This window comes from Polistes dominula, unplaced genomic scaffold, assembly GCF_049000335.1.
Source record: "Polistes dominula isolate Pdom_NZ unplaced genomic scaffold, Pdom_raw_medaka contig_28, whole genome shotgun sequence".
Lineage (NCBI taxonomy): Eukaryota > Metazoa > Arthropoda > Insecta > Hymenoptera > Vespidae > Polistes > Polistes dominula.
This window is the reverse complement of record NW_028300879.1, coordinates 5561786-5582101: the sequence shown is the minus strand read 5'-3', so window position 1 is coordinate 5582101 and position 20316 is coordinate 5561786. Positions and strand designations below refer to the sequence as shown.

The following is a 20316-nucleotide window of genomic DNA, read 5'->3' as shown; positions in this document are numbered from 1 at the left end:
GTCTTTTCCCCAGTGTCGAACTGCAGAAAGCTAACCTAGAGGCCCAAAATACCCAAACCCCTGGCAGCGGTACCACTCCCGGGGCATCCGGGGCCAGTGCTTCCCCTTCTACTACCACTACCACTGCCTCTCCCTTGGCCAGCGCCATCCCCTTGGCTCAGCTGCTAAGCAAGCCAGGAGCCCTGAACGCCCTATCCAGCCTGACCGCCCTTGGCGGACTCACGGAATTGCTAGGTGGCGCTGCTGGCGCCGCCGCCTCGGCGCTACCTGTACAGACGACAGGTGTTCACCGATCGCATAAGGCATTCACGCCGAGGATGCGCAGCCCGGGTGCGCCCGGACCAACCGACAGCGGCAAATTCAAATCAGAGCGCACCAAATACAACCCGTACTGAGTGGCTGCTAACGAAGATCGCCAAAGGAGTGACGATGACCTCGCGGGAATCTAATTTTTTTTTTCTTCATCGCGCGTTCTCATCTTTAATATGTTATACGAAAGAAAGAAATGGAGAGAGTGAGAGAGAGAGAGAGAGAGAGAGAGAGAGAGTGTGAAAAAAAGGATGATAAAAGAAAATCCGGCAAATAAACAAACATACAAATTAAAACACATATTTATATATATACATATATGTATATATATGTGTGCTTACGCTCATGTATATATATATGTATATGTATGTATATATGTATATTATATCCCACGTGTGCACGGATAATTATGCTACTGACTTCAATTGAGTGGACTTAACACGTATATATATATATACACCAGACACAAACACATACATACACACATGTAGGACATGTTTAACGCATATACATAATATTAGCACATACCTTTTATTACTACTTTTAATACTACTCTTAATCATCATTATGATTTATTGATTATTATTATTACTATTACTATTATTATAATAATGAATTATGATTATAATTACTATACATTTACTATTATCAATGCTATTGTAATAATTATTATCAATCATTTATTATTATTATTATTAGTACTATGCAAAGGGATGAATCGTAGTATAAAAAAAAAAAAAGAAAAAAAGGAAAAAAAAATAATAAGAAAACTAATTATAACGGACGCCAGGGTAGCGGCAAAACCCGAACAAAGACTCGATCGTTAATCGCCAATAATATTTGAGGTTATGATTTCCTTCCTTCCTTTCCCTCACCCATATTTTCCTTTTCTTTATTTCTCTATTATCCTTTTTTTTTTAGAGATGTGTTTAAAAGTAATAAATTAACATAAAATCAAATGTAACGAAAATGGCCGATTTACCAGCGAGTCTTTCAAAAGCCTTTAGAAAACCCGATCACGTGTCTCTATTCTCCGAGCAGACATTTTTGTAAAAATTTAATTAGAACTTTTTTAGGTTTTTTTTTTCCTTTATTTTATAATTATTATTATTTTTTATTCTGCTTCCTTAACCAAATAAGAAAGAAAAACAGAATTTGTACAGAGTAGTCTTCCTTCTTTCCTTCCTTATTTTTTCCTACCTAACCTAAAATTTCCTTCGATGCGATAAAAATATATTCTCGATTTTTTTGATATTTATTTTTTCTACTACTTTTTTTTCTTCTTTTTTTCTTTTTCTTTTTCATCGAAATAATATTCTCAAATATGTGTTTATTATACAAGAATATAATAATAATAAAAAATAATAATATTACGTGATTTAATCTCTATTAATCTTTTTTTTTTTTATATTCAATCCTTTTCTCTGATTTTTTTTTTATTTGTTGTTGTTGTTGCGTAAGTAGTTTTACTTATACTTGTCTCTTTTTTTTTTCTTCCAATATACTTTTGATCTTTGTTTTCAGTAGTTGCTCGGAGATTGAGCCCGAGATCGCAACTACCGTTTGCGAAAAGAGATAAATAGCATTTTATATTCATATATGTATGTACTATGTGTATATATATGTATATATATATCTATACATATTATACAGGATGTTTCAAATATTTTTTCTGACGAACAAATGTTATAAGAGTATTTTCTATGCTCAAAAATATTCAAAAGTTATAACATTAATTATAAAACTGTGTCTTAAATGTTTTGAATGTGTAATCATTTATGAATTTCATTAATAATGATTTGAATATTTTAAATTTTTTTCATAAATAAATTTAAAAAAATTATTTATTTATATTTATATAATATTATTTAGATAATAATAAGTTATATCATTCAAAGATAATAAACAGAACATCCTTTTTGTGATTTGACCACCACATTTAAACAGTTTTACAATTTATATTATACTTTTGAATAAAACGTATAATATATGAACTATATGATGAACACACACACATGAACTAATGTGTTTATGGAAGATTTTATTTATTTTTTTTTTATTATCTTTGGCTTTAGTTTTTCTAATTTTTGTGTAATAAGAAAATACGTTTACAAATTTAGTAAGAAAAAAGAAATTTGAACACTCTGGATATATATATGTATATACACATAGTATTTATGGAACAGGTACACGTTCTTATATAAGCGTAATTCTAATTACAATTATGTATTAATTAATATCGATTGGCGTGTTTTACGCAAGAACTTTTACCTAGAATCAAGCATTATGGTTAGAATCCAATGTAATTTTGTCTTTTAGATATTAGAAGACTATTTTATCTTGTGAAAGATAAAACAAAATAAGAGTATGAGAGATAGAGAGAGAATGAGAAAAAGAGAAAACATGAAAGAACGAAAGTTAATAATAATAATAAAAAAAAAAAACATGAGTTATTTCCATGAATTCGTATGAAAGAGGAAAGAATGAAAGAAGAAAAAAAAATGATGATTTTTTTTTTGTCATCTATGTTTAAATTTATTATATATATATATATTTTGTTTTCTTTTCAATTTTATTATTCTGTATTTTCCGATAGTTTTTCTTTTGTTTTATTTTTTGTTTTCTTTTCTTTTCTTTTTTCTCTCTTTGTAATCATGCTTTCTATACTTGATATCAAATATTTCATAAGAAAAATCAACCACCAGAAATGATGATAATGATGATGATGATGATAATAATAAATAAATATCCTTGATAATCATAATGATCATGTGTGAAATTAATCAGTAGGGTTTTAACTATTGTAAATTTATTAATTGTGTTGAAAAACGATATGTAAAAAATTCATCATGATAACAAAACACATTTTACAATATAAAATTAAAAATAATCATTTTTTTTTTTTTTTGATCAAAAGTAAAGTGTGAGGAAAATAAATTCAATTTTTTTAAAAGCTTATTATTATTATTATTATTATTATTATTATTTTTATTATTATTACGTTTACTCGTATGATGAATCAATGAATAATAATAATAATGTCGGTGAATAATGTAAGAAAAAAAAAGAGAGAGAGAGAGAGAATGAAACAACAATCAATAAATTTAGACGCTTAGTGGTCATAATATTGTAACAATAATGATTATGTATTATTAGAAAGAAACAAAAAAAATATAATTATAAGTGCTCTCGCGGAAATGCGCAAATCAGAGACCACATACACATACACTCGAAACACGGCATATATACATACATACATATATATATTATTTAGTATACTATAACTATAGTATACTATTATTATTATTAGTATACTATACTATATTATTACTATTTAGTATACTATTATATTTGGTAACCCCCATCATTTTATCAGAGCAACTCAATTATTTTACAACCCTTAATATAAAATACTATACTTGTAGTGTTGCCAAATATTATTTTGAATTATTTTTCAATAATAACAAGTCCAGACATTTATTTTTCTATTTTGCTTTAAATTATTGCAACCCTTAAATTAAGTCGTGTGACTTCAAACAGGGTTACGTGTTATACCTTTGAGAACTCTTGTAATAATTATTTTATTATATATATATATAGATGTATGTATATCTCAATAACAAAAATCATAATAATTATATTATGTAAGTGTTTCTTTTTTTATGAGAGGGGAAATTAAAAAACATAGACAGAAATATAATATGACAGAATGAAATTTAAATATATTGTTCTTGTCGAGATAAAAAAAGAAAAAGTATAAGAAAAATGTCGTCAGGAATGACCACGCACGATAATTATCAGAACCACTCTCTTCATTATGTTTAATTGTCGTGTAGTATTAATTAACAGGATTAAGAGTGTGTGTGTGTGTGTGTTCGTTCATACGTAGGTGCCGTGTGATTTAAATGTGTACTCGAATTTTATTATACATTATAACGTATATTAAAGTGAAAAGTGATCCATTGATCAAATTTGGATCACACCCCCCTCGCCCCCGTGAATAAAAAAAATAAAATTAAGACGAAAAATCAAGATTAGATTTAAAAAACAAAACAAAAAATAAACCACAAAGAAAAAAGGTAAAAATAATAATAAAAATAAAAAACCTTTGTAAAATCGTGATCGACTGATAACGATAATTTCTATATATACATACATACATATACATATTGTGTATATATATGGATACGTATATAATATACATACATATTTATATATATATACGTGCGTCTCTGATAATGTGTGTTGCGCGTGCATGTGTGTCGTGTATGTGTGTAATGTGGATGGTGAAAGTGATTCGCCTCGGGGGTTGAAGGAACAAAAAGAACAAAAAAAATATACACGTTTAAAATTTAAAAGAAAAAAAAATAAGAAATACCAGGAAAAAAAAATGCGAGAGAAAAAGAAAAACCTCACACGATTTTCACGGATAATATTCACTTTTTTCTAAAATCTCTTACAAAAGAAAACTTCGTCGCGTCACAGATTGTTTTCTTCTTTGATCTTTAAGAAAAAGAAATTAAAGAAAAAAAGAAAAAAAAAAACAGAAAAAAAATAAACAGGAAAAAGAAAAAAATAACACCGCAAGGTTAATAATTATTATTATTCAAGTAGTTCACGATTATTCACGGATCATAAATAGCACGTTTTTTCCTAGACATCTGTAGGAAATAGTAAAGAGAAAATACAAAAAAAAAAAAAAAGAAATATAATAAAAAAAAAAGAAAAAAACGAATGGAAACCGTTATTCTTTAGAAGTAAAATCTCGCGAAAGTGAAATAAATCATTTAGTGTTCGAATGTGTATATCAAGTCTGTCATTTAATAATAATAAAAATAAAAAGTAAAAAAAAAAAAAAAAGGAAAGAATTAAAATAAACACAAAAAAAGATAATAATAATTAAGGATTACAAGAATAATAATAGTAATAATAATAATAATTATTATTATAATAATAATACAACCAACAACCACCAACAAGATCAATTTACACAAATACAAAACATCATCGATGGAAAATAATTAAAAAATAAAAAACTTAAAAAAAAAAAAGAAAAAAAATGCAAGATGTCGCGAAGCTGTGTACGAAACCCGTGCGCGCTTTAAAAAAAAAAAAAAAAAAAAAATAAACAATACACAGAATATCTTTAATTATCCTGTATAATCTTGTTAAATAAAATTTAGGCGTGTTTAATATACATAAATAATAACGAAAGATGAAAATGATTAAAAAAGAAAAAAAATACAAGTAAGTGAGAAAACTACCACAGGTGGCCCATTTTTGAACGAGGACGCGCGATAATTTTTCCTTTTTTTTTCTTTTTCTTTATTTTGTAATTAATTATTTATTTTGAAAAAAAAAAATAGAAAAAAGGATAAAAGAATAATAAAAAAAAAAAAAGAAAAAAAAACTGAATTTCGCGCGTCCACCTTCCCCCTTTGGCACGTGTGCGTTTTATTGCAAACCTTCTTCAGAATATTTACAATAAAAAAAAGGAACGAAAAAAGAAAAAACACGCATATACATATCTATATATATATATATATATGTGTGTGTGTGTTTGCGTTTGCGTGTATGCATAATTCAATACGATGATAATCGTGTTGGTTGCATGGAACCAATAATTTACTTATGAGTTGCATATATGATATACACACACACACACATATATATATATATGTATATATATATATGAATATAAGTACGTGTGAATTACGATATCAGACTCAAAACGTTACATGTAATAATGAAATTATTTTGTTCACCGTATCAATGCGTGCATATGAATTTTTGTTTTATCCAAAAAAAAAAAAAAAAAAAAAACCACAAACACAAACGTGAGTCTGCGTATGGAAATATCACACACCCCTCCCCACCGTCGTGACCTTTTTTTTGTTGATTTTTGAACGAATGTAAAAAGATATTATTACAAATGCAATGCACGTTTTATGTATGTATGTGTGTTGTACCAATACATACTACGTGTACTTTAAATACGTACGTACAAATGAAACAAAAAAAAATATAAGAAAAAGAAATTACAAAATACCGTAACTCAAGATCGGAGAAACTCGTACTCGTGATGATGATGATGATGATGAAAGAGATGTAGAGAAAGAGGGAGAGAGAAAGAGAAGATGTATCCATCCAACCAACTTGCCCCAGGCTCCTGCCCGTCTTTGGTAAGCACCATCCAATCCTTTATAGTCCTTTTAATCGACTTTATCCTGTTTAACTGTCGACTAAGACAAATTGTTTTCACATTCATTTAAACAGGGTTTTATATTTTATTTTTATTTTTATTTTTTAATATATATTATATATATAAATTTGTATTGCATATACACACACACACCAACAAAAAAGCGAAAAACACATAATATTTTATTGTTTGTATATTTGTTACAGTTAAAAAGTGTAAATCCATTAATTCATGGAAAAAGAAAAAAAAACATTAGAAAACTTATTAAAAATATGAAAGATAATATAATTATATACTTTAATATAAAATAATTCATGCGTGCGAAAGGTGAACTTAATTAAGGTATCATATTAAAAATTGGATTATCGAAGTACAAGTAATGATTAAAATTATTAGCACATTTTTTTTTTCATTTTTAATGAAATACTTTAATTATATTCCTCATCTCTCGTGAATTTGATTTTTTTTTTTTTTTTTTTTTTTTTTTTGATACAAACCTAATTGAACAAAAAAATTAGATTTTTTTTTCGTGAATTAATTTAATTTATACACTTTAGTAACGAGTAACATATTGTTAATTGTAAGTACACGTATATACTTACACACAGACAAAGGTGTTTTCTTACTTTCGGACATTCAAGACACAAGACCAACGACAACAACAACAACTACTACTACTACTACTACTACTACTACTACTACTACAACTACTACAAGAACCAGAGACATCCAAGCAAAATCCCTTATTGGACTTACGTGTGTGTGAGAGAGCAATAAAAGAGAGAGATAAAGAAAAAATAATTTAGGTGTTAATCGACAAATTATTTTACGTAGAAAAATTTTTCACGAACTATTCCAAAATCGTTTTAGACATTTTAGGTATGTGTGTTAATTATATTTGATATAATAGTTTTTTCTTTACTTTTATTAATATATTTTTTTTTTATTTCGTTATTCTTTACCAAAACAAAATTCGCAAAATGAATGTTGTTCATCGTAATCTGATTTCGACGTAGGTATGAAAAAAAATGGTTCGTAGAAATTTTTCTGTCTTTTTTTTTTATTTTATGTTTCTTTTTTTTTTTTTTAACATAAGAGGACAATTTAAAACAATTTTTTCAATTCACTTTTCAATTATTCGTTAATATAATATTTCTATTATCAAAGTTGTAAAAAAAAGAGAGAAAAAAAGTGTAAAGTATTTTTTAAATTGTCCTAAAGAGTTATACTGTATACATGAACATATAGAAAAGAATGAATGATAATAAAAAAAAAAAAGTAGATTTGTTCAAGTGTTCAGTTAAAAAAAAAAAAAAAAAAAACGATACTCGCGATAATACGAAAAAAATTACAAAAAAAAAAAAAAATCAATATCATCGCGAGTATCGTTTTAATGAAGAATAAAAACTGATAGTTTTTTTTTTTTTTTTTTTTTTTTTTTACTTAATAATGATAATAATAATTGTTATTATTATCATTACTAATGTAAGTACGATGGAATTTTGTTGTTGTTGTTGTTGAAAAATTCCATGGTACTCTTGTAAAATTAATTTATGTTATAAAAGAAAAAAAACAGCAACAACACACACACCAGAGTGGAATAAAAGAAAATATTCTGAATAAAAAAAAAAAAAAAAAAAAAAAAAAAAATGGGGGTTGAAAAAAAAATAATACAAAAAAATAAAGAAATATTTGTACAAAACAACTTTACTGAAAATTCTGTTTCAGGATAACGATGGAAACGTCAGGACTGCCTGTACCAGCAGCGTACCACTTCATATCACCGGACCACATCGTCAAATCTCCGATTCATTGAATATTGCGGACGTTGTTAGCCGCCACGTATGGTCGTTATCAAGGTCGAAAGGACGCGGGGGGGCGTCGGGACTTAGACAAGGAAGCTGTCCGTTGCATCTGGACGTGGCTCACTAAAGTGTGTTATTCGACCAGTTTGCTAATTGACAAGCATGACAGGATCAGGAGTATTATGATGATAATGTTGATGATGATGATGATGATGATGACGATGATGATGATGATGATGATGATGATGATGATGATGATGATGAATAACAAAATGATAACGTCTAAAAAAGAAAGAATTTTAGAAAATGAAAATGAGATAATAGTAGAAATAAGAAGGGTTGTTGACGATAACAAGAATAATCGGAGGGGGGTTAATATTAATGGGGATTGGAAGAAGAAAAGGGTGGTTTCGAAGGTAATAAGGGTATTTTATTAATATTCGAAGAATTGATTGATCGGTTGGATAGATATCATCCATTACGTGGAAGGGAAAGTAAAGAGAGATATAAATAAAAAAAAGTAATACGAGAATTTTTTTAAAAATAAAATAAGATGAGGGATGTTGGGAGGAAAGAAAGTAAGATGTGCGAGATCGTTGGAAGATCGATAAAGAAAAGAATTAAAAATGGGAGACACACAAGAGAAAAAAATCACAAACACACATACACACACACACACACGCTTACGTAATTAAAATTACGTATTATATACACTAAAGGGGGGAGGGATAATAAATAATATACATGCTATTAAATAATACATTAAACATTACACGTTATACATTTTAAAATACCACAAGCATTCGTCATATTTTATATACACATATATAAATATATATATATATATATATATATATATATATATATATGTGTCTAAATATATATGTATATATATATATATATATATTTAAATACACGTAAAAAAAAAGAAATAAAAATTGTCGAAAATCAATCGACATAAACAGAAATACAATTGATGAATGGGGATGTGTGTATATATAATAAGAGAATCGAACACACACGAAAAAAAATCCAAAAAAAAATTTAAAAAAATAAAGAAAGATGAAGGAAAAAATACATACATATATATATATATATACATACATACATGCATATGTAGAAAAGAAACGGGGTAATAAAAAAAAAAGAAATAAGTGGGGGAAAGAGACAAAGAAGAAGGACACAACAAATTAACAAACACAACTACACGCACGCGCGTATTACACGGAACACACTCGAGTGTACAAAAACCTTGTACAAAAGATATTTAAAAAAAAAAACAAAAAGAAAAAGAAAATGAAAAAAAAAAGAAAAATTAAAAATTAAAAATCATTATAAATACACAAAACAAACAAACAAACAAACAAAAATACACAATGATGTATGCCGCAGCCAATAAACGTGTGTGCTGCTGCCGATTGGTAAAGGGAACAAGCCAAAGATACGTTAGTTTTCATTTTTATATTTAAAAAAAAAAATAAAAATTATGCGAGAAAGAAACGGGAGAGAGATACGAGAGAGAGAGAAAGAGAGAGCGAAAGAGATGAGAGAGAGAGAGAGCGAAATAGTGAGAGAAAGAGAGGGAGAGAGAGAGTTATTAATTATTAATTATAAACTATATACGAACGCGATGATGATGCTAAGAAAAAAAAAAAAAAAGAAAATTAATCTTAGGGCTGGTCGTTTTAGAATCTCCTTTTCCCCCTTCCCTCCACCCCCTCCATATTTCTTGGACGCTTTACATCTGCACAATGGTCGTCACAAATATGTTTAGAATAATAAAAAAAGAAAGCCGGCTGATTGAATGATCTGAAACAAGAATGATCTAAAACAATATGGCGGATCGTTGGTGCTGTAAAAAAAAAAGCGTTGCGAGTATCGCGAGGGGGTGGAGGGTAGAAAAGAAAAGAATAGAAATAATTAAATAATAAAATAAAATAAATAAATATCGAGAGACAATTTAATCGCGCGCGCGGTATAATTAATTAATTAATTAAACCAAAAAGAAAGAAAGAGTAAAAAAAAAAATAATAAGAAGTAATATTTAATTAATTAATTAATAGTTAAAAAACGTAGCTTTTGCATGCGAGAAAGACTCGATTTCAAAATTAATCGGACGAACGATATATATATATATATATATATATATATATATATATATATATATATTATATGTGTGTATGTATATATATCGTATATAACAATTCGTTATTTCTAATTCGAACTTTTTTAATTCTATATGAATCGAACCCACCCCCCGCCCCTTCGTTTCGGTATTACTTTTGACGCTAGTATTCTTTCCCTCAATCTTATTCATCCCTTCCCTACCTCTTTACACCTTCTACCCTTCAATTAAGGGTAATAAATGCTAAGCGACAACAAGACAAAAAAAAGATAGAGGGAAAAATGAATGATCAGCGAAATATAAAACATATTCGCAAAATGATCTCAGACGATCGAAATAAAAAAATATATATAATATATGATAAAAGAAAAGGGAAGATAAAAAAAAATACTGAGGATAATAAAAAAAGGGGTAATAATAAAATAAGTTGACACACGTTCATCGCGATTCGTCGTCGAAAACCCTCTTTACTAGTCGCGTGCTCTTTTTTTTTTTTTTGAAATAAGGAAATTATTAAACGTGAATTATAAAAAAAAAAATAACGATATATATATATATATAATATTATATATATACATATATATGTATATATATCTATATATATATTTATTATACGAATATAAAAAGGAAATGAAAGAAGGAAAGAATGGAAAAAAAATACAGAGAAACAAAACACGATTCACACACACATAATTAAAATAATTTCTGATATTAAAGATCCGAGCTCCCACGAGAAAGAGAAAGAAAGAAAGAAAGAAAGAAGAAAAGATAAAAAGATAAAAAGAAAAAGAAATAAGCCCGATTTGTTAAATAATCAGGAAGCCAAACTTCTCCGACGACTTCCAGCATCAAACACACAACAGCATCTCGTTCTTCCTTTCACGATTAGGATAATTATATAAACTTTTCTTTTGTTTTCTTCTTTTTTTTTTCTTTTTTTTTTGAACATTTGTTCGCAAATCTCCTCGAGATATCTTTTATCTCTTTCTATCCTCCTCTGCTCCTTCGATATGCAACGTGCTTTTCTTCTGCGTATCTTCCGATTTGTGCCAAAAACAAACAACAAAAAGAAAAAGAAAACAGAAAAGAAAAGAAAAGAAATCGTAAAACGAGAAAAGAGAGAACGGTAAAACAAATTCGTCGTCTTCCTCTTCGAAAATTTCCCGCGTTATTTAAACCACGTGACCGACTCGCGTCGGCACGTGATTCCCCCACCACCGCGTAACACCCAATCGTGCTTCCCGCGCCAGTTTCCGCGTCGCGAAACAAACTCATTTTAATATTATTATTAATATTATTACTCTTATTAAATTATAATATTGTTTTTATTCTTATTTATTCTTCACCTTTGAAGAAAAAAAGAAAAAAAAAAAGAAAAGACAAATGAAAGAAAACATCGTACGTTCGATAAAAACGACATGTTGTTCTCTTTCCTTTCCCTTCTTTATTAAAAAAAATTGTGATTATTTGTTCTCAAAATAATAATAATAATTATTCTTATTATTATTTTCGTCGAGAAATCTATTACGTTTGGCTAATCGAATATAATATTTTATTGTTTTTATTATATTATTCTATTCTATTTTATTTTATTTTATTCTATTTTATTTAAATTTTTTTTATTATAAATATATATATATATGTGTGTGCGTGCCTGTGTTGGTGTATGTTTGAGCGCGTGTGCGTGTGTGTTGTATATATATATATTTATTTATATATGAATATATTATTATTATTATTATTATTATTATTATTATTATTATTATTATTATTATTTTTGCTGTTCGCTTCATTTCGATTTGCTCGCGCGAAATAAAATCGGATATTATAATCTCTCTACGCGCTTTTCATTTTTGTAAATAGCGCCTTTTTCTTCTGTCTCGCGCTCGTGTTGTATATATTTATTATTAAACGACGCGTATATAATATAATATATATATATATTATATTTATATATAATTCGCCGTATTAAAAATACTCACGTCACGTGCCTCTACGTGCCACGTTGAGACGAATCGCGTCGTCGAAACCCTAATCAATCATTTCATTATGATTCACGGTTATTTATTATTATTATTATTATTATTATTATTATTATTATTATTATTATTATTATTATTATTTTCTCATTAATACTATTATTATTAATATTATTATTTTTAATATTTTTCTCGTATTAATATTATTATTATTATTATTATTATTATTATTATTATTATTATTATTATTATTATTATTATGATTATTATATTTGCGCGTCCGTTGATTGTTAAAAAAAAATTTGTCCCATGATTTCTGTTGATCCTATTACCCTATTTGTTGTTTCGTCTAATAATAAATGACGAATATAATATTATTGATCGAGATTGTATTTTGTATATAAAATGAACGTTTCCTTTCGACGATGTTTTTATTGTAAATGGCACTTTTTAATCGTAATAATGAGAGCTGTGTCATCTTCTGCTAGTTATTTTGTTCTTTTTTTAAGATCGGAAAGCGTGTTATTTTTATTATTATTATTATTGTATTATAAAAATTATTATAATTATTATTAATATTATTGTAATTGTTTTTTTATTATTTATGTATATGTTTAAAAGATTTTAAACGTAGAAAGAAAGAAAAAACAAAGAGTGAAATGAATAATATTGTTCCCTTCTAACAAAAATGAAGAAGAAGAAAAAGAAGAAGAAACAACAACAAAGTATATTTTCCTTCTTTTGAATTTTGTGGACTCCTCATTGAGAGCTGCTGACCAATGAAAAATTTGCTTCAAGATGGGACTACTAATATTGGCGTATTTTTTTTTTGTTTTTTTTTTAGTTTTTAATATTTTTTTCATCCTCGTTCTTTTTTTTTATCCTTATCCCAATTGGACACTGTCTTCTTTTTCGTTGTATCGTCATTACTCGTCGCAATCATCGTAATTATCGTCATCATCGTCATCATCATTATCAACAATAATACCTTAAAACCCTAATTACCAAAACCACCACCACCCACACGGTTATTTTTCACAATAAAACTTCCCCCCAATTATAGTCAAGCATTTGGCAACTATGAAAAATGGAGGATGACGAACGTACGGTGATTGTATTTTAATCGTAATTTGCAATGATTTAAAGAAAAAAAAAAAAGAAAAAAAGAAATAATATTTGAAAAATGGGAGAATAGGAAAGATCTTGACGAAAGGTATGCAAAATGAAGAAGAAAAAAAGTAATCGAACAAAAGGAAATAAAAAGAGAGAGAGAGAGAGAGGGGGGTGGCTAATGCATCATTCGAAGTAGCCTGGGTTGCTGAAATAAATAAATTAATTAATAATAGTAATAATAATAATAATAATTAAGCAAATACAAAAAAAAAGAAAAGTCGTAAAATATATATATATATACATATATATATAAAATATATATATATGAATATATAATAAACAATTAGTGAGAGACGCTGTATGATTGTGTATATCAACAATAAATAATTGCTGTGATTAGAACTGATTATTAGTAAGTAGTTAAGGATAATTATTAAGGTATATTGCAGAAAGAAAGAGAGAGAGAGAGAGAGAAAGAGGAAGAGTGAAAGGAAAAAAAAGAAAGAAAGAAATTAACGTGGAATTTAAAACATGAACAAACTATAAAAATGATAAATTAAACAATTCATTGCTGATGCTTCTGTGTGCAAGACTAAGAGTAAGACAGAGAGAGAGAGAGAGAGAGAGAGAGAGAGAGAGAAAGAGAAAAAGAGAAGAAACGAAAGAAAAGCAAGATTAAATAATAAAAGAAGACAAAAATAATATTAATAATAATTTGAAATCGTTTTCTTCAAATTGAACAAAACGCGTGAACAAAAATAAAAATAATAATAATAAGAAGAAGAAATCTAATAAAATAAATTTTTCTTGAGACTAACGAGGGGACTCACATCAAATGAGGACTCATACAAATTTTTTTTGTATATTTTGGCTTTTTTTTGTTTTTTTTTCCTTTCTTCTTCTTCTTCTTCTTTCGAAATAATTTTTAATGACAAAAGTTTTAATTCAAAAAAAAAAAAAAAAAAAAAACTTTGAGGTCTCTTCTCCTCGTTATCGCTCGTTCTCGCCCAAAAAAAAGGAAAAAAAAGAAAAAAACAAAAAGGAAGGAAGGAAGGAAGATAAAATAATCGAAGAAGCTTATTATCAAATATTTCAAAAGCATATCCGATGAGACATATGAGATTAAAAAAAAAATAATAAAAAATAAATTAGGCTAAAACGAGGTAAGAAAAAAATAAAATAAAATAAAATGTAAAAAAAAATGTCATCTCTCTTTTTTGCTCACGACAAAAGCAAATATGTGTACGTATACATACATTCATATGTATATATATTACATGTGTGTGTATATATATATATATAGATAGATAGATACGTATACGCGTATAATACGTATAATTATATATAAATCTATATTTATATATTCTAATCATTTGAAATGATTCTTTTTTTGTTTTTTCTTGGGACGTCTACCAAACTTTTAATATTATATAATAAGATTACAAGGGGAAAGAATATAAGAAAAAAAAAAAAAATTTAAAAAAAAGGGGGAAATAAAGTTTTTGTCTTATCGATCCGACTATCTGTTTTTAATACTTAAACGATAATCATTAGACATTTGTTAGAAACTAAAAGTTCTAATCGCGGATGGTCGTGTTTCTACGTTTAATATATTACGAAATTATAATTAAGAGAAATGAAATAAAAACGACAAAAAAAGAAAAAGACAAAAAAAAAAAAAAGAGAAAATAAACACACGCATACAGGTGGAAAAAAAAAACAATAGTTGGAAAGATCTTGTGTGACACAATTTTGATGGAAATTTTTATTAGAAACGAGAAAAAGAAAAATTACCTGAGAAAATAAAAAATAAGAGATACACTCGCCAAAAAAAAAGAGAAGATAAAATCTGACACACACACACACACACATATATATATATATATACAGAAAGGTGAAAAGAAAAAAAAGAAGATAAATAATCGTGCCGTATACGTCGTGTAGTAGTAGTAGTGTTCGTTCGTAAAATCACATGCGGTGCCAAATTCAAATTTTTCTTAGCGATATTTTCAAGTATGATACATTATAATTATAATTATGAATGAACGAACGAATGAATGGGTGAGAAAGTATGATGAATAAAAGATAGAAAAAAAGGAAAGAAATAAACAAAAGAAATTAAGATTAACGTCGGGTTTTGATATCCATCAATGAACGTGCCCGGGAATTTAAAAATGAAAGGGATGAAATAAAATGATAAGAAAAATAGAAATTAAAATTAAAAATTAAAAATAAGAAAAAAAAAGGTAGAAACACGTTAAGAAAAAGAAAAAAAATCTCCTGCGCTTGTTGACCCCTCGAATTCGACCTTACAACAATAAAAACAAAAGAAATTGGGGGATGAATTTCACCTCTTCACCCTTATTTAAATAAAACCTCTCTCTATTAACTCTACTAGTTTTTTTTTTTCATTCGAACCGAAATCTTTATTTATTAATTTATTTATTTTTTTTTTTTTTTTGTAAAGTACTGACCATGAAAGGAGAAAAAATATCATGGAGAAGAAGGAAGGGAAGAACGAAAAGGAATTAAAAAAAAAAAAGAAAAAAGAGAAAAAAATAAAATAAATAAAATAAAACATACACACACCACGAGATTGTATTGTTGTGGCGTAGAGAGCAATCTGTTAGTGCAGGGGCCTTATCCTTACTGCGAGGACCCCGGCAAGGATACGTCACAATCGTTTTTTTTTTCCTTTTCCTTGTTTGTAAATTTTTATATTAAATGGCTGCATAAAATAATGATGATAATAATTATAATAATAATAATGATAATATATATAATATAGTGTAATAATATTAATAATAATAATAATAATAATATTAATAATAATAAATAATTATAATAATAATATTAATGATCGAAAAATTTGTCAGCCTCGTTAAATTAGATTTTTAAGCAGTCAAAATTTTCTTACGAAAGATTTTTCAAAACGCGAACTCTCCCCCCTTTCCCTTTATTAATTAAGTATTAATTATAAATCGCAGTTTTTTTTAAATTCTACTTAACAAAAATTCCAATTAACGTACGTAATAGGATACGTTGATTAGTATAATTGCGTTGTACTGTTAGGGGTTAGAAAAGAAAAAGATTAAAGTTAAATAAATTCGCGTAATGATTTTAAATTTTGATTTTTGTTTTGAAATAAAATTTATTTTACGATCAAAAGACGATCCTATTCGGGGTTCCTAACCTTTTAAACCGTAACGCAAGGCAATCAGCTAAGAAATAACTTAGTTTTTATAGGATATTAAATTCGCGTCTTTACTTACTCGCGGTTAGGGTGTATAAGAAAGAAAGAAAGAGAGAGAGAGAGACAGAGAGAGAAAGAATGAAAAAAATAATGATCAAGGTCAAGGCCTTTCTTTTCCTCGCATATAAAAATTAGGCGAAATGAAATTGAAGAGAAAAAGAAACAAAAATAAATGAAACAAAATTAACCTCTAAAAAAATAAAAGAAAAAGAGAAATAGGAGGATATCGACGGCCATAAAGATGGCGACTATAAAGATGGCCACTGTAAAGATGGCGAACGCAAAAGATGGCGGAAGCTAAAGCCGCGCGTGCGAGAATTCGTAGTCGCCGCATATTTTTTTGTATAAAAAAAAAAAAAAAATTCTGCAAGAGAGAAAATGTGTGAATAAAACCAAAAAAAAAAATAAATAAATAAAAACGGGGGATAAAGATAAATGATAAAAGATAAAAAGAGAAAAATAATATCGGATCTAATCAGGTGCCAAAGTTGACATAAAATGTCGCGTTTCCGTCTGCAAATGCGCGAACGACTGAAAGGAAACAAATTGTGTGTGCCAATGGTTAAACAAAAAAGAAGGGAGTTGAATTAAATGAAACAAAAGCTTATAGAAAAATGAGCAGCGTGCCAAAGAATTGTCGAGAATGTACTTGTAAACGAAAATAAGAAAATGAAATAATAAAACGATTATATTAAAAAAAAAAAAAAAAGAAGTTCCAAACTCCCCGATGCAAAGAAAAAACGTCGTCAAGCGAGTAAAAGAAGTAAAAAATAATAACGATAATAATAATAACTATTATTATTATTATTATAATTTAAAAAGAAAATGTGGAAGAGAAGAATGTCGGGACTACAAAATAATAAAATTATATATTTAAAAAAAAAGGGGGCAACGTGAGACACAGGGATTAAATACAAATATCACTTTTATGACCTTTTAACTTTTTACGAACATTTCTATCTTTTTCCTACTATTTTATTTATTTATTTATTTATTATTATCATTATGTACCCCTCTTACACACTTATATACTTCTTGTTACTTTTCTCCGTTGGAGAAGGGGTATACTTATCGAGTTCGTTCAATTTACGATGAAAATCATTATCGGATTTCCAAAGATTTAGTTTCTCTGTATTCTGAATGATATTTTCTTTCTCTCTCACCGACATCTTCAACAAACCATCACCACCACCCCTGCTCCTCCTCCTCCTCCTTCTCCTCCTCTTCCAGCCTTTCCCATTTTAGGTCAACCAATGCTTCGAAAACTTATCTCTTCCTTCTTCGGGCTCGTAGTAACACGTTGAGTTAAAATAAAATGTAGAAAAAGAAAGAGACGTATAAATAATAAGATTATCGTATATACTTCGAGGATAAAGTCTGAATATCCGTAAAAAAAAAAAAAAGAAAAACAAAATTGTCTTTTCTTTAGTAAATATATATAGCTACTAGTGCTATATATATATATATATATCTCCATGTATATATTTATATACCTAAATCTAGTTAGGTATGATGTGTAACGCGACATCTTTTTTATACGAGAGTTTTCAAAGTCGCGTAATATTTATTTTCCTTTTTTTTCAATTTTCCAAAAATTGGCTTTTCGAAAAAGAAAAAAAGAACAAGAAGAAATTTCTTCCATCCCATTTTCTCCCAGCCTCATCTCCTATCGATTTTCGAAGCCCACTCGCCCCCCCCCCCCTTTTAAAAATAATCAGCTTCAACACAACATTCATTCAATGTTAATTTTCAAATAAATTCTTCCACTTGTTGTTCTTTTTCTCTTCCTTTTTTCTTTTTTTCTTTTCATTTAAATTTCCTTTTTTTTTGTTTCCATCCCCTCGGCGCCGTAATAATCGACTAACGTTTTTTCTTTTTTCTTTTTTTTTCTCTTAAAAAGCCTTCACGAAAACAGGGTCATAAATACTTACGTATAATATACGTGTATTTTAAATTTTTAAAACGCGAATATTTAACCTAGCGAGCAAACGAGCGAGAGAGAGAGAGAGAGAGAGAGAGAGAGAGAAAGAAAGAGTATGAAAGACAACGAGAGAAAGAAAAAAAAATAGCGTGTGCAATAATGAAAAGAAATAAATAAATAAAGAAAGCAAGAAATAAATAATAAAAAAGAAAGAAAGAAAGAGAGAGAGAGAGAGAAAGGATTGAATAAAAAACATTTTTATAGCAAGAGAGAGAGAGAGAAAGAGGAAAGAATAAGGTAAAGGAAAGAATAAAAATGCATAAAAAAAAAAAATAATAATAATAACCAAGAAGAAAACGGGGGTGAGCTTTCGAACAACAAATCGTATTTAGCTGTTTAATAAAAACGCGTTGCTACATTAAAAACGTATTTACCGAACAACGGTATATATGTATATATAAATATTGCGATAAATAATATGATATACATATATACACGCGATATTTGAGAAAAGTGTGCATGAAAAGAGAGAGAGAGAGAGAGAGAAAGAAAAGAATTAAATATCCGTGTCGTGTTTAGATTTGAACAAACAAAAAAGAAATTATTTCATACGCGGGCTAATTGTGGGAAACGTTTAATGATAAATTATGAATAAATTAATGGCGATAGATGTAACCAACAAATGTGTTGTATGGATAAAAAAAAAAAAATAAATCGCTAAAAGAAACAAAAGAAATGAAAAAAGAAATATGCGTTTAAGGTCACCTCGCACGGGCATAAAGTACATTTTATTCCAGGGTAAACGTTTTGTAAAATCGTCGTAAAGAATAAAAAAAGACAAAAAAAAAATACTTAAAAAAAAAAAAAAACAAAAAAGAAAATAAATAAAAAAGACAAGTATTATACACATAGAGACAGCAGACAGACAGACAGACAGACATGAAAATAAATGGGAAATCATGGATACACACGCGACGTAAAAAATCATTCGTGCATGCATGCATGCATGCATGCGTACGTCACATATACATGCGTAACATTAATCACACACGCGTAAACACACACATATATGCATGCAAACAAACAAAAAATACGTAAAAATATACCAACAATAATAAATTAGAAGTAAAATAAATAAAATAAAGAAACAAATCGTGTTATACAAATTGTGAAAGTGTGTATGTTATATGTATGTATGTATGTATGTATGTATGTATGTATGTATGTATGTATGTATGTATGTATGTATGTATGTATGTATGTATGTATGTATGTATGTATAATGTGTGTGTGTGTGTGTGTGTTGCGAGCATGTCACGCGTGTATGTATGTATGTATGCATGTTTATGCATATATAACAAGTAGTAAATAAGTATTTCGAATACTTAAACATTTGCTGCATTTTAATAATGATACATACACACACGTGCGTATATATACATATATATATATATATATATATATATATATATATATATATATATATATATATATATATAGAGAGAGAGATAAAAATATGTATATATACATTATACAATTATATATATATAACTGTATTCTACGCCATCATTTCAACACAACAACTTATTTGTAGAGAAGAAACTTTTTT

At 27.6% G+C, this 20316-nt stretch overlaps 1 protein-coding gene across 8 annotated transcripts in view; it reads left to right on the top strand.

The window, feature by feature from the left end:
- The window catches only part of mub (poly(rC)-binding protein mub), a 156579-nt gene extending 136753 nt beyond the window's left edge, over window positions 1-19826 (top strand). For 6 of the 8 annotated variants that reach the window (XM_089174389.1, XM_089174385.1, XM_089174383.1 and 3 more), the window contains one exon: window positions 14-5441. In XM_089174389.1, coding sequence (XP_089030515.1) covers window positions 14-395 — 382 coding nt within the window. In that variant the 3' untranslated portion in view covers window positions 396-5441. Of the gene's footprint in view, window positions 1-13; window positions 5442-7152; window positions 8162-8239 lie in introns of those variants that run through there. The other 2 variants (XM_089174398.1, XM_015321968.2) reach the window with 2 other exon arrangements.
- The last annotated feature ends 490 nt before the right edge of the window (window positions 19827-20316 follow it).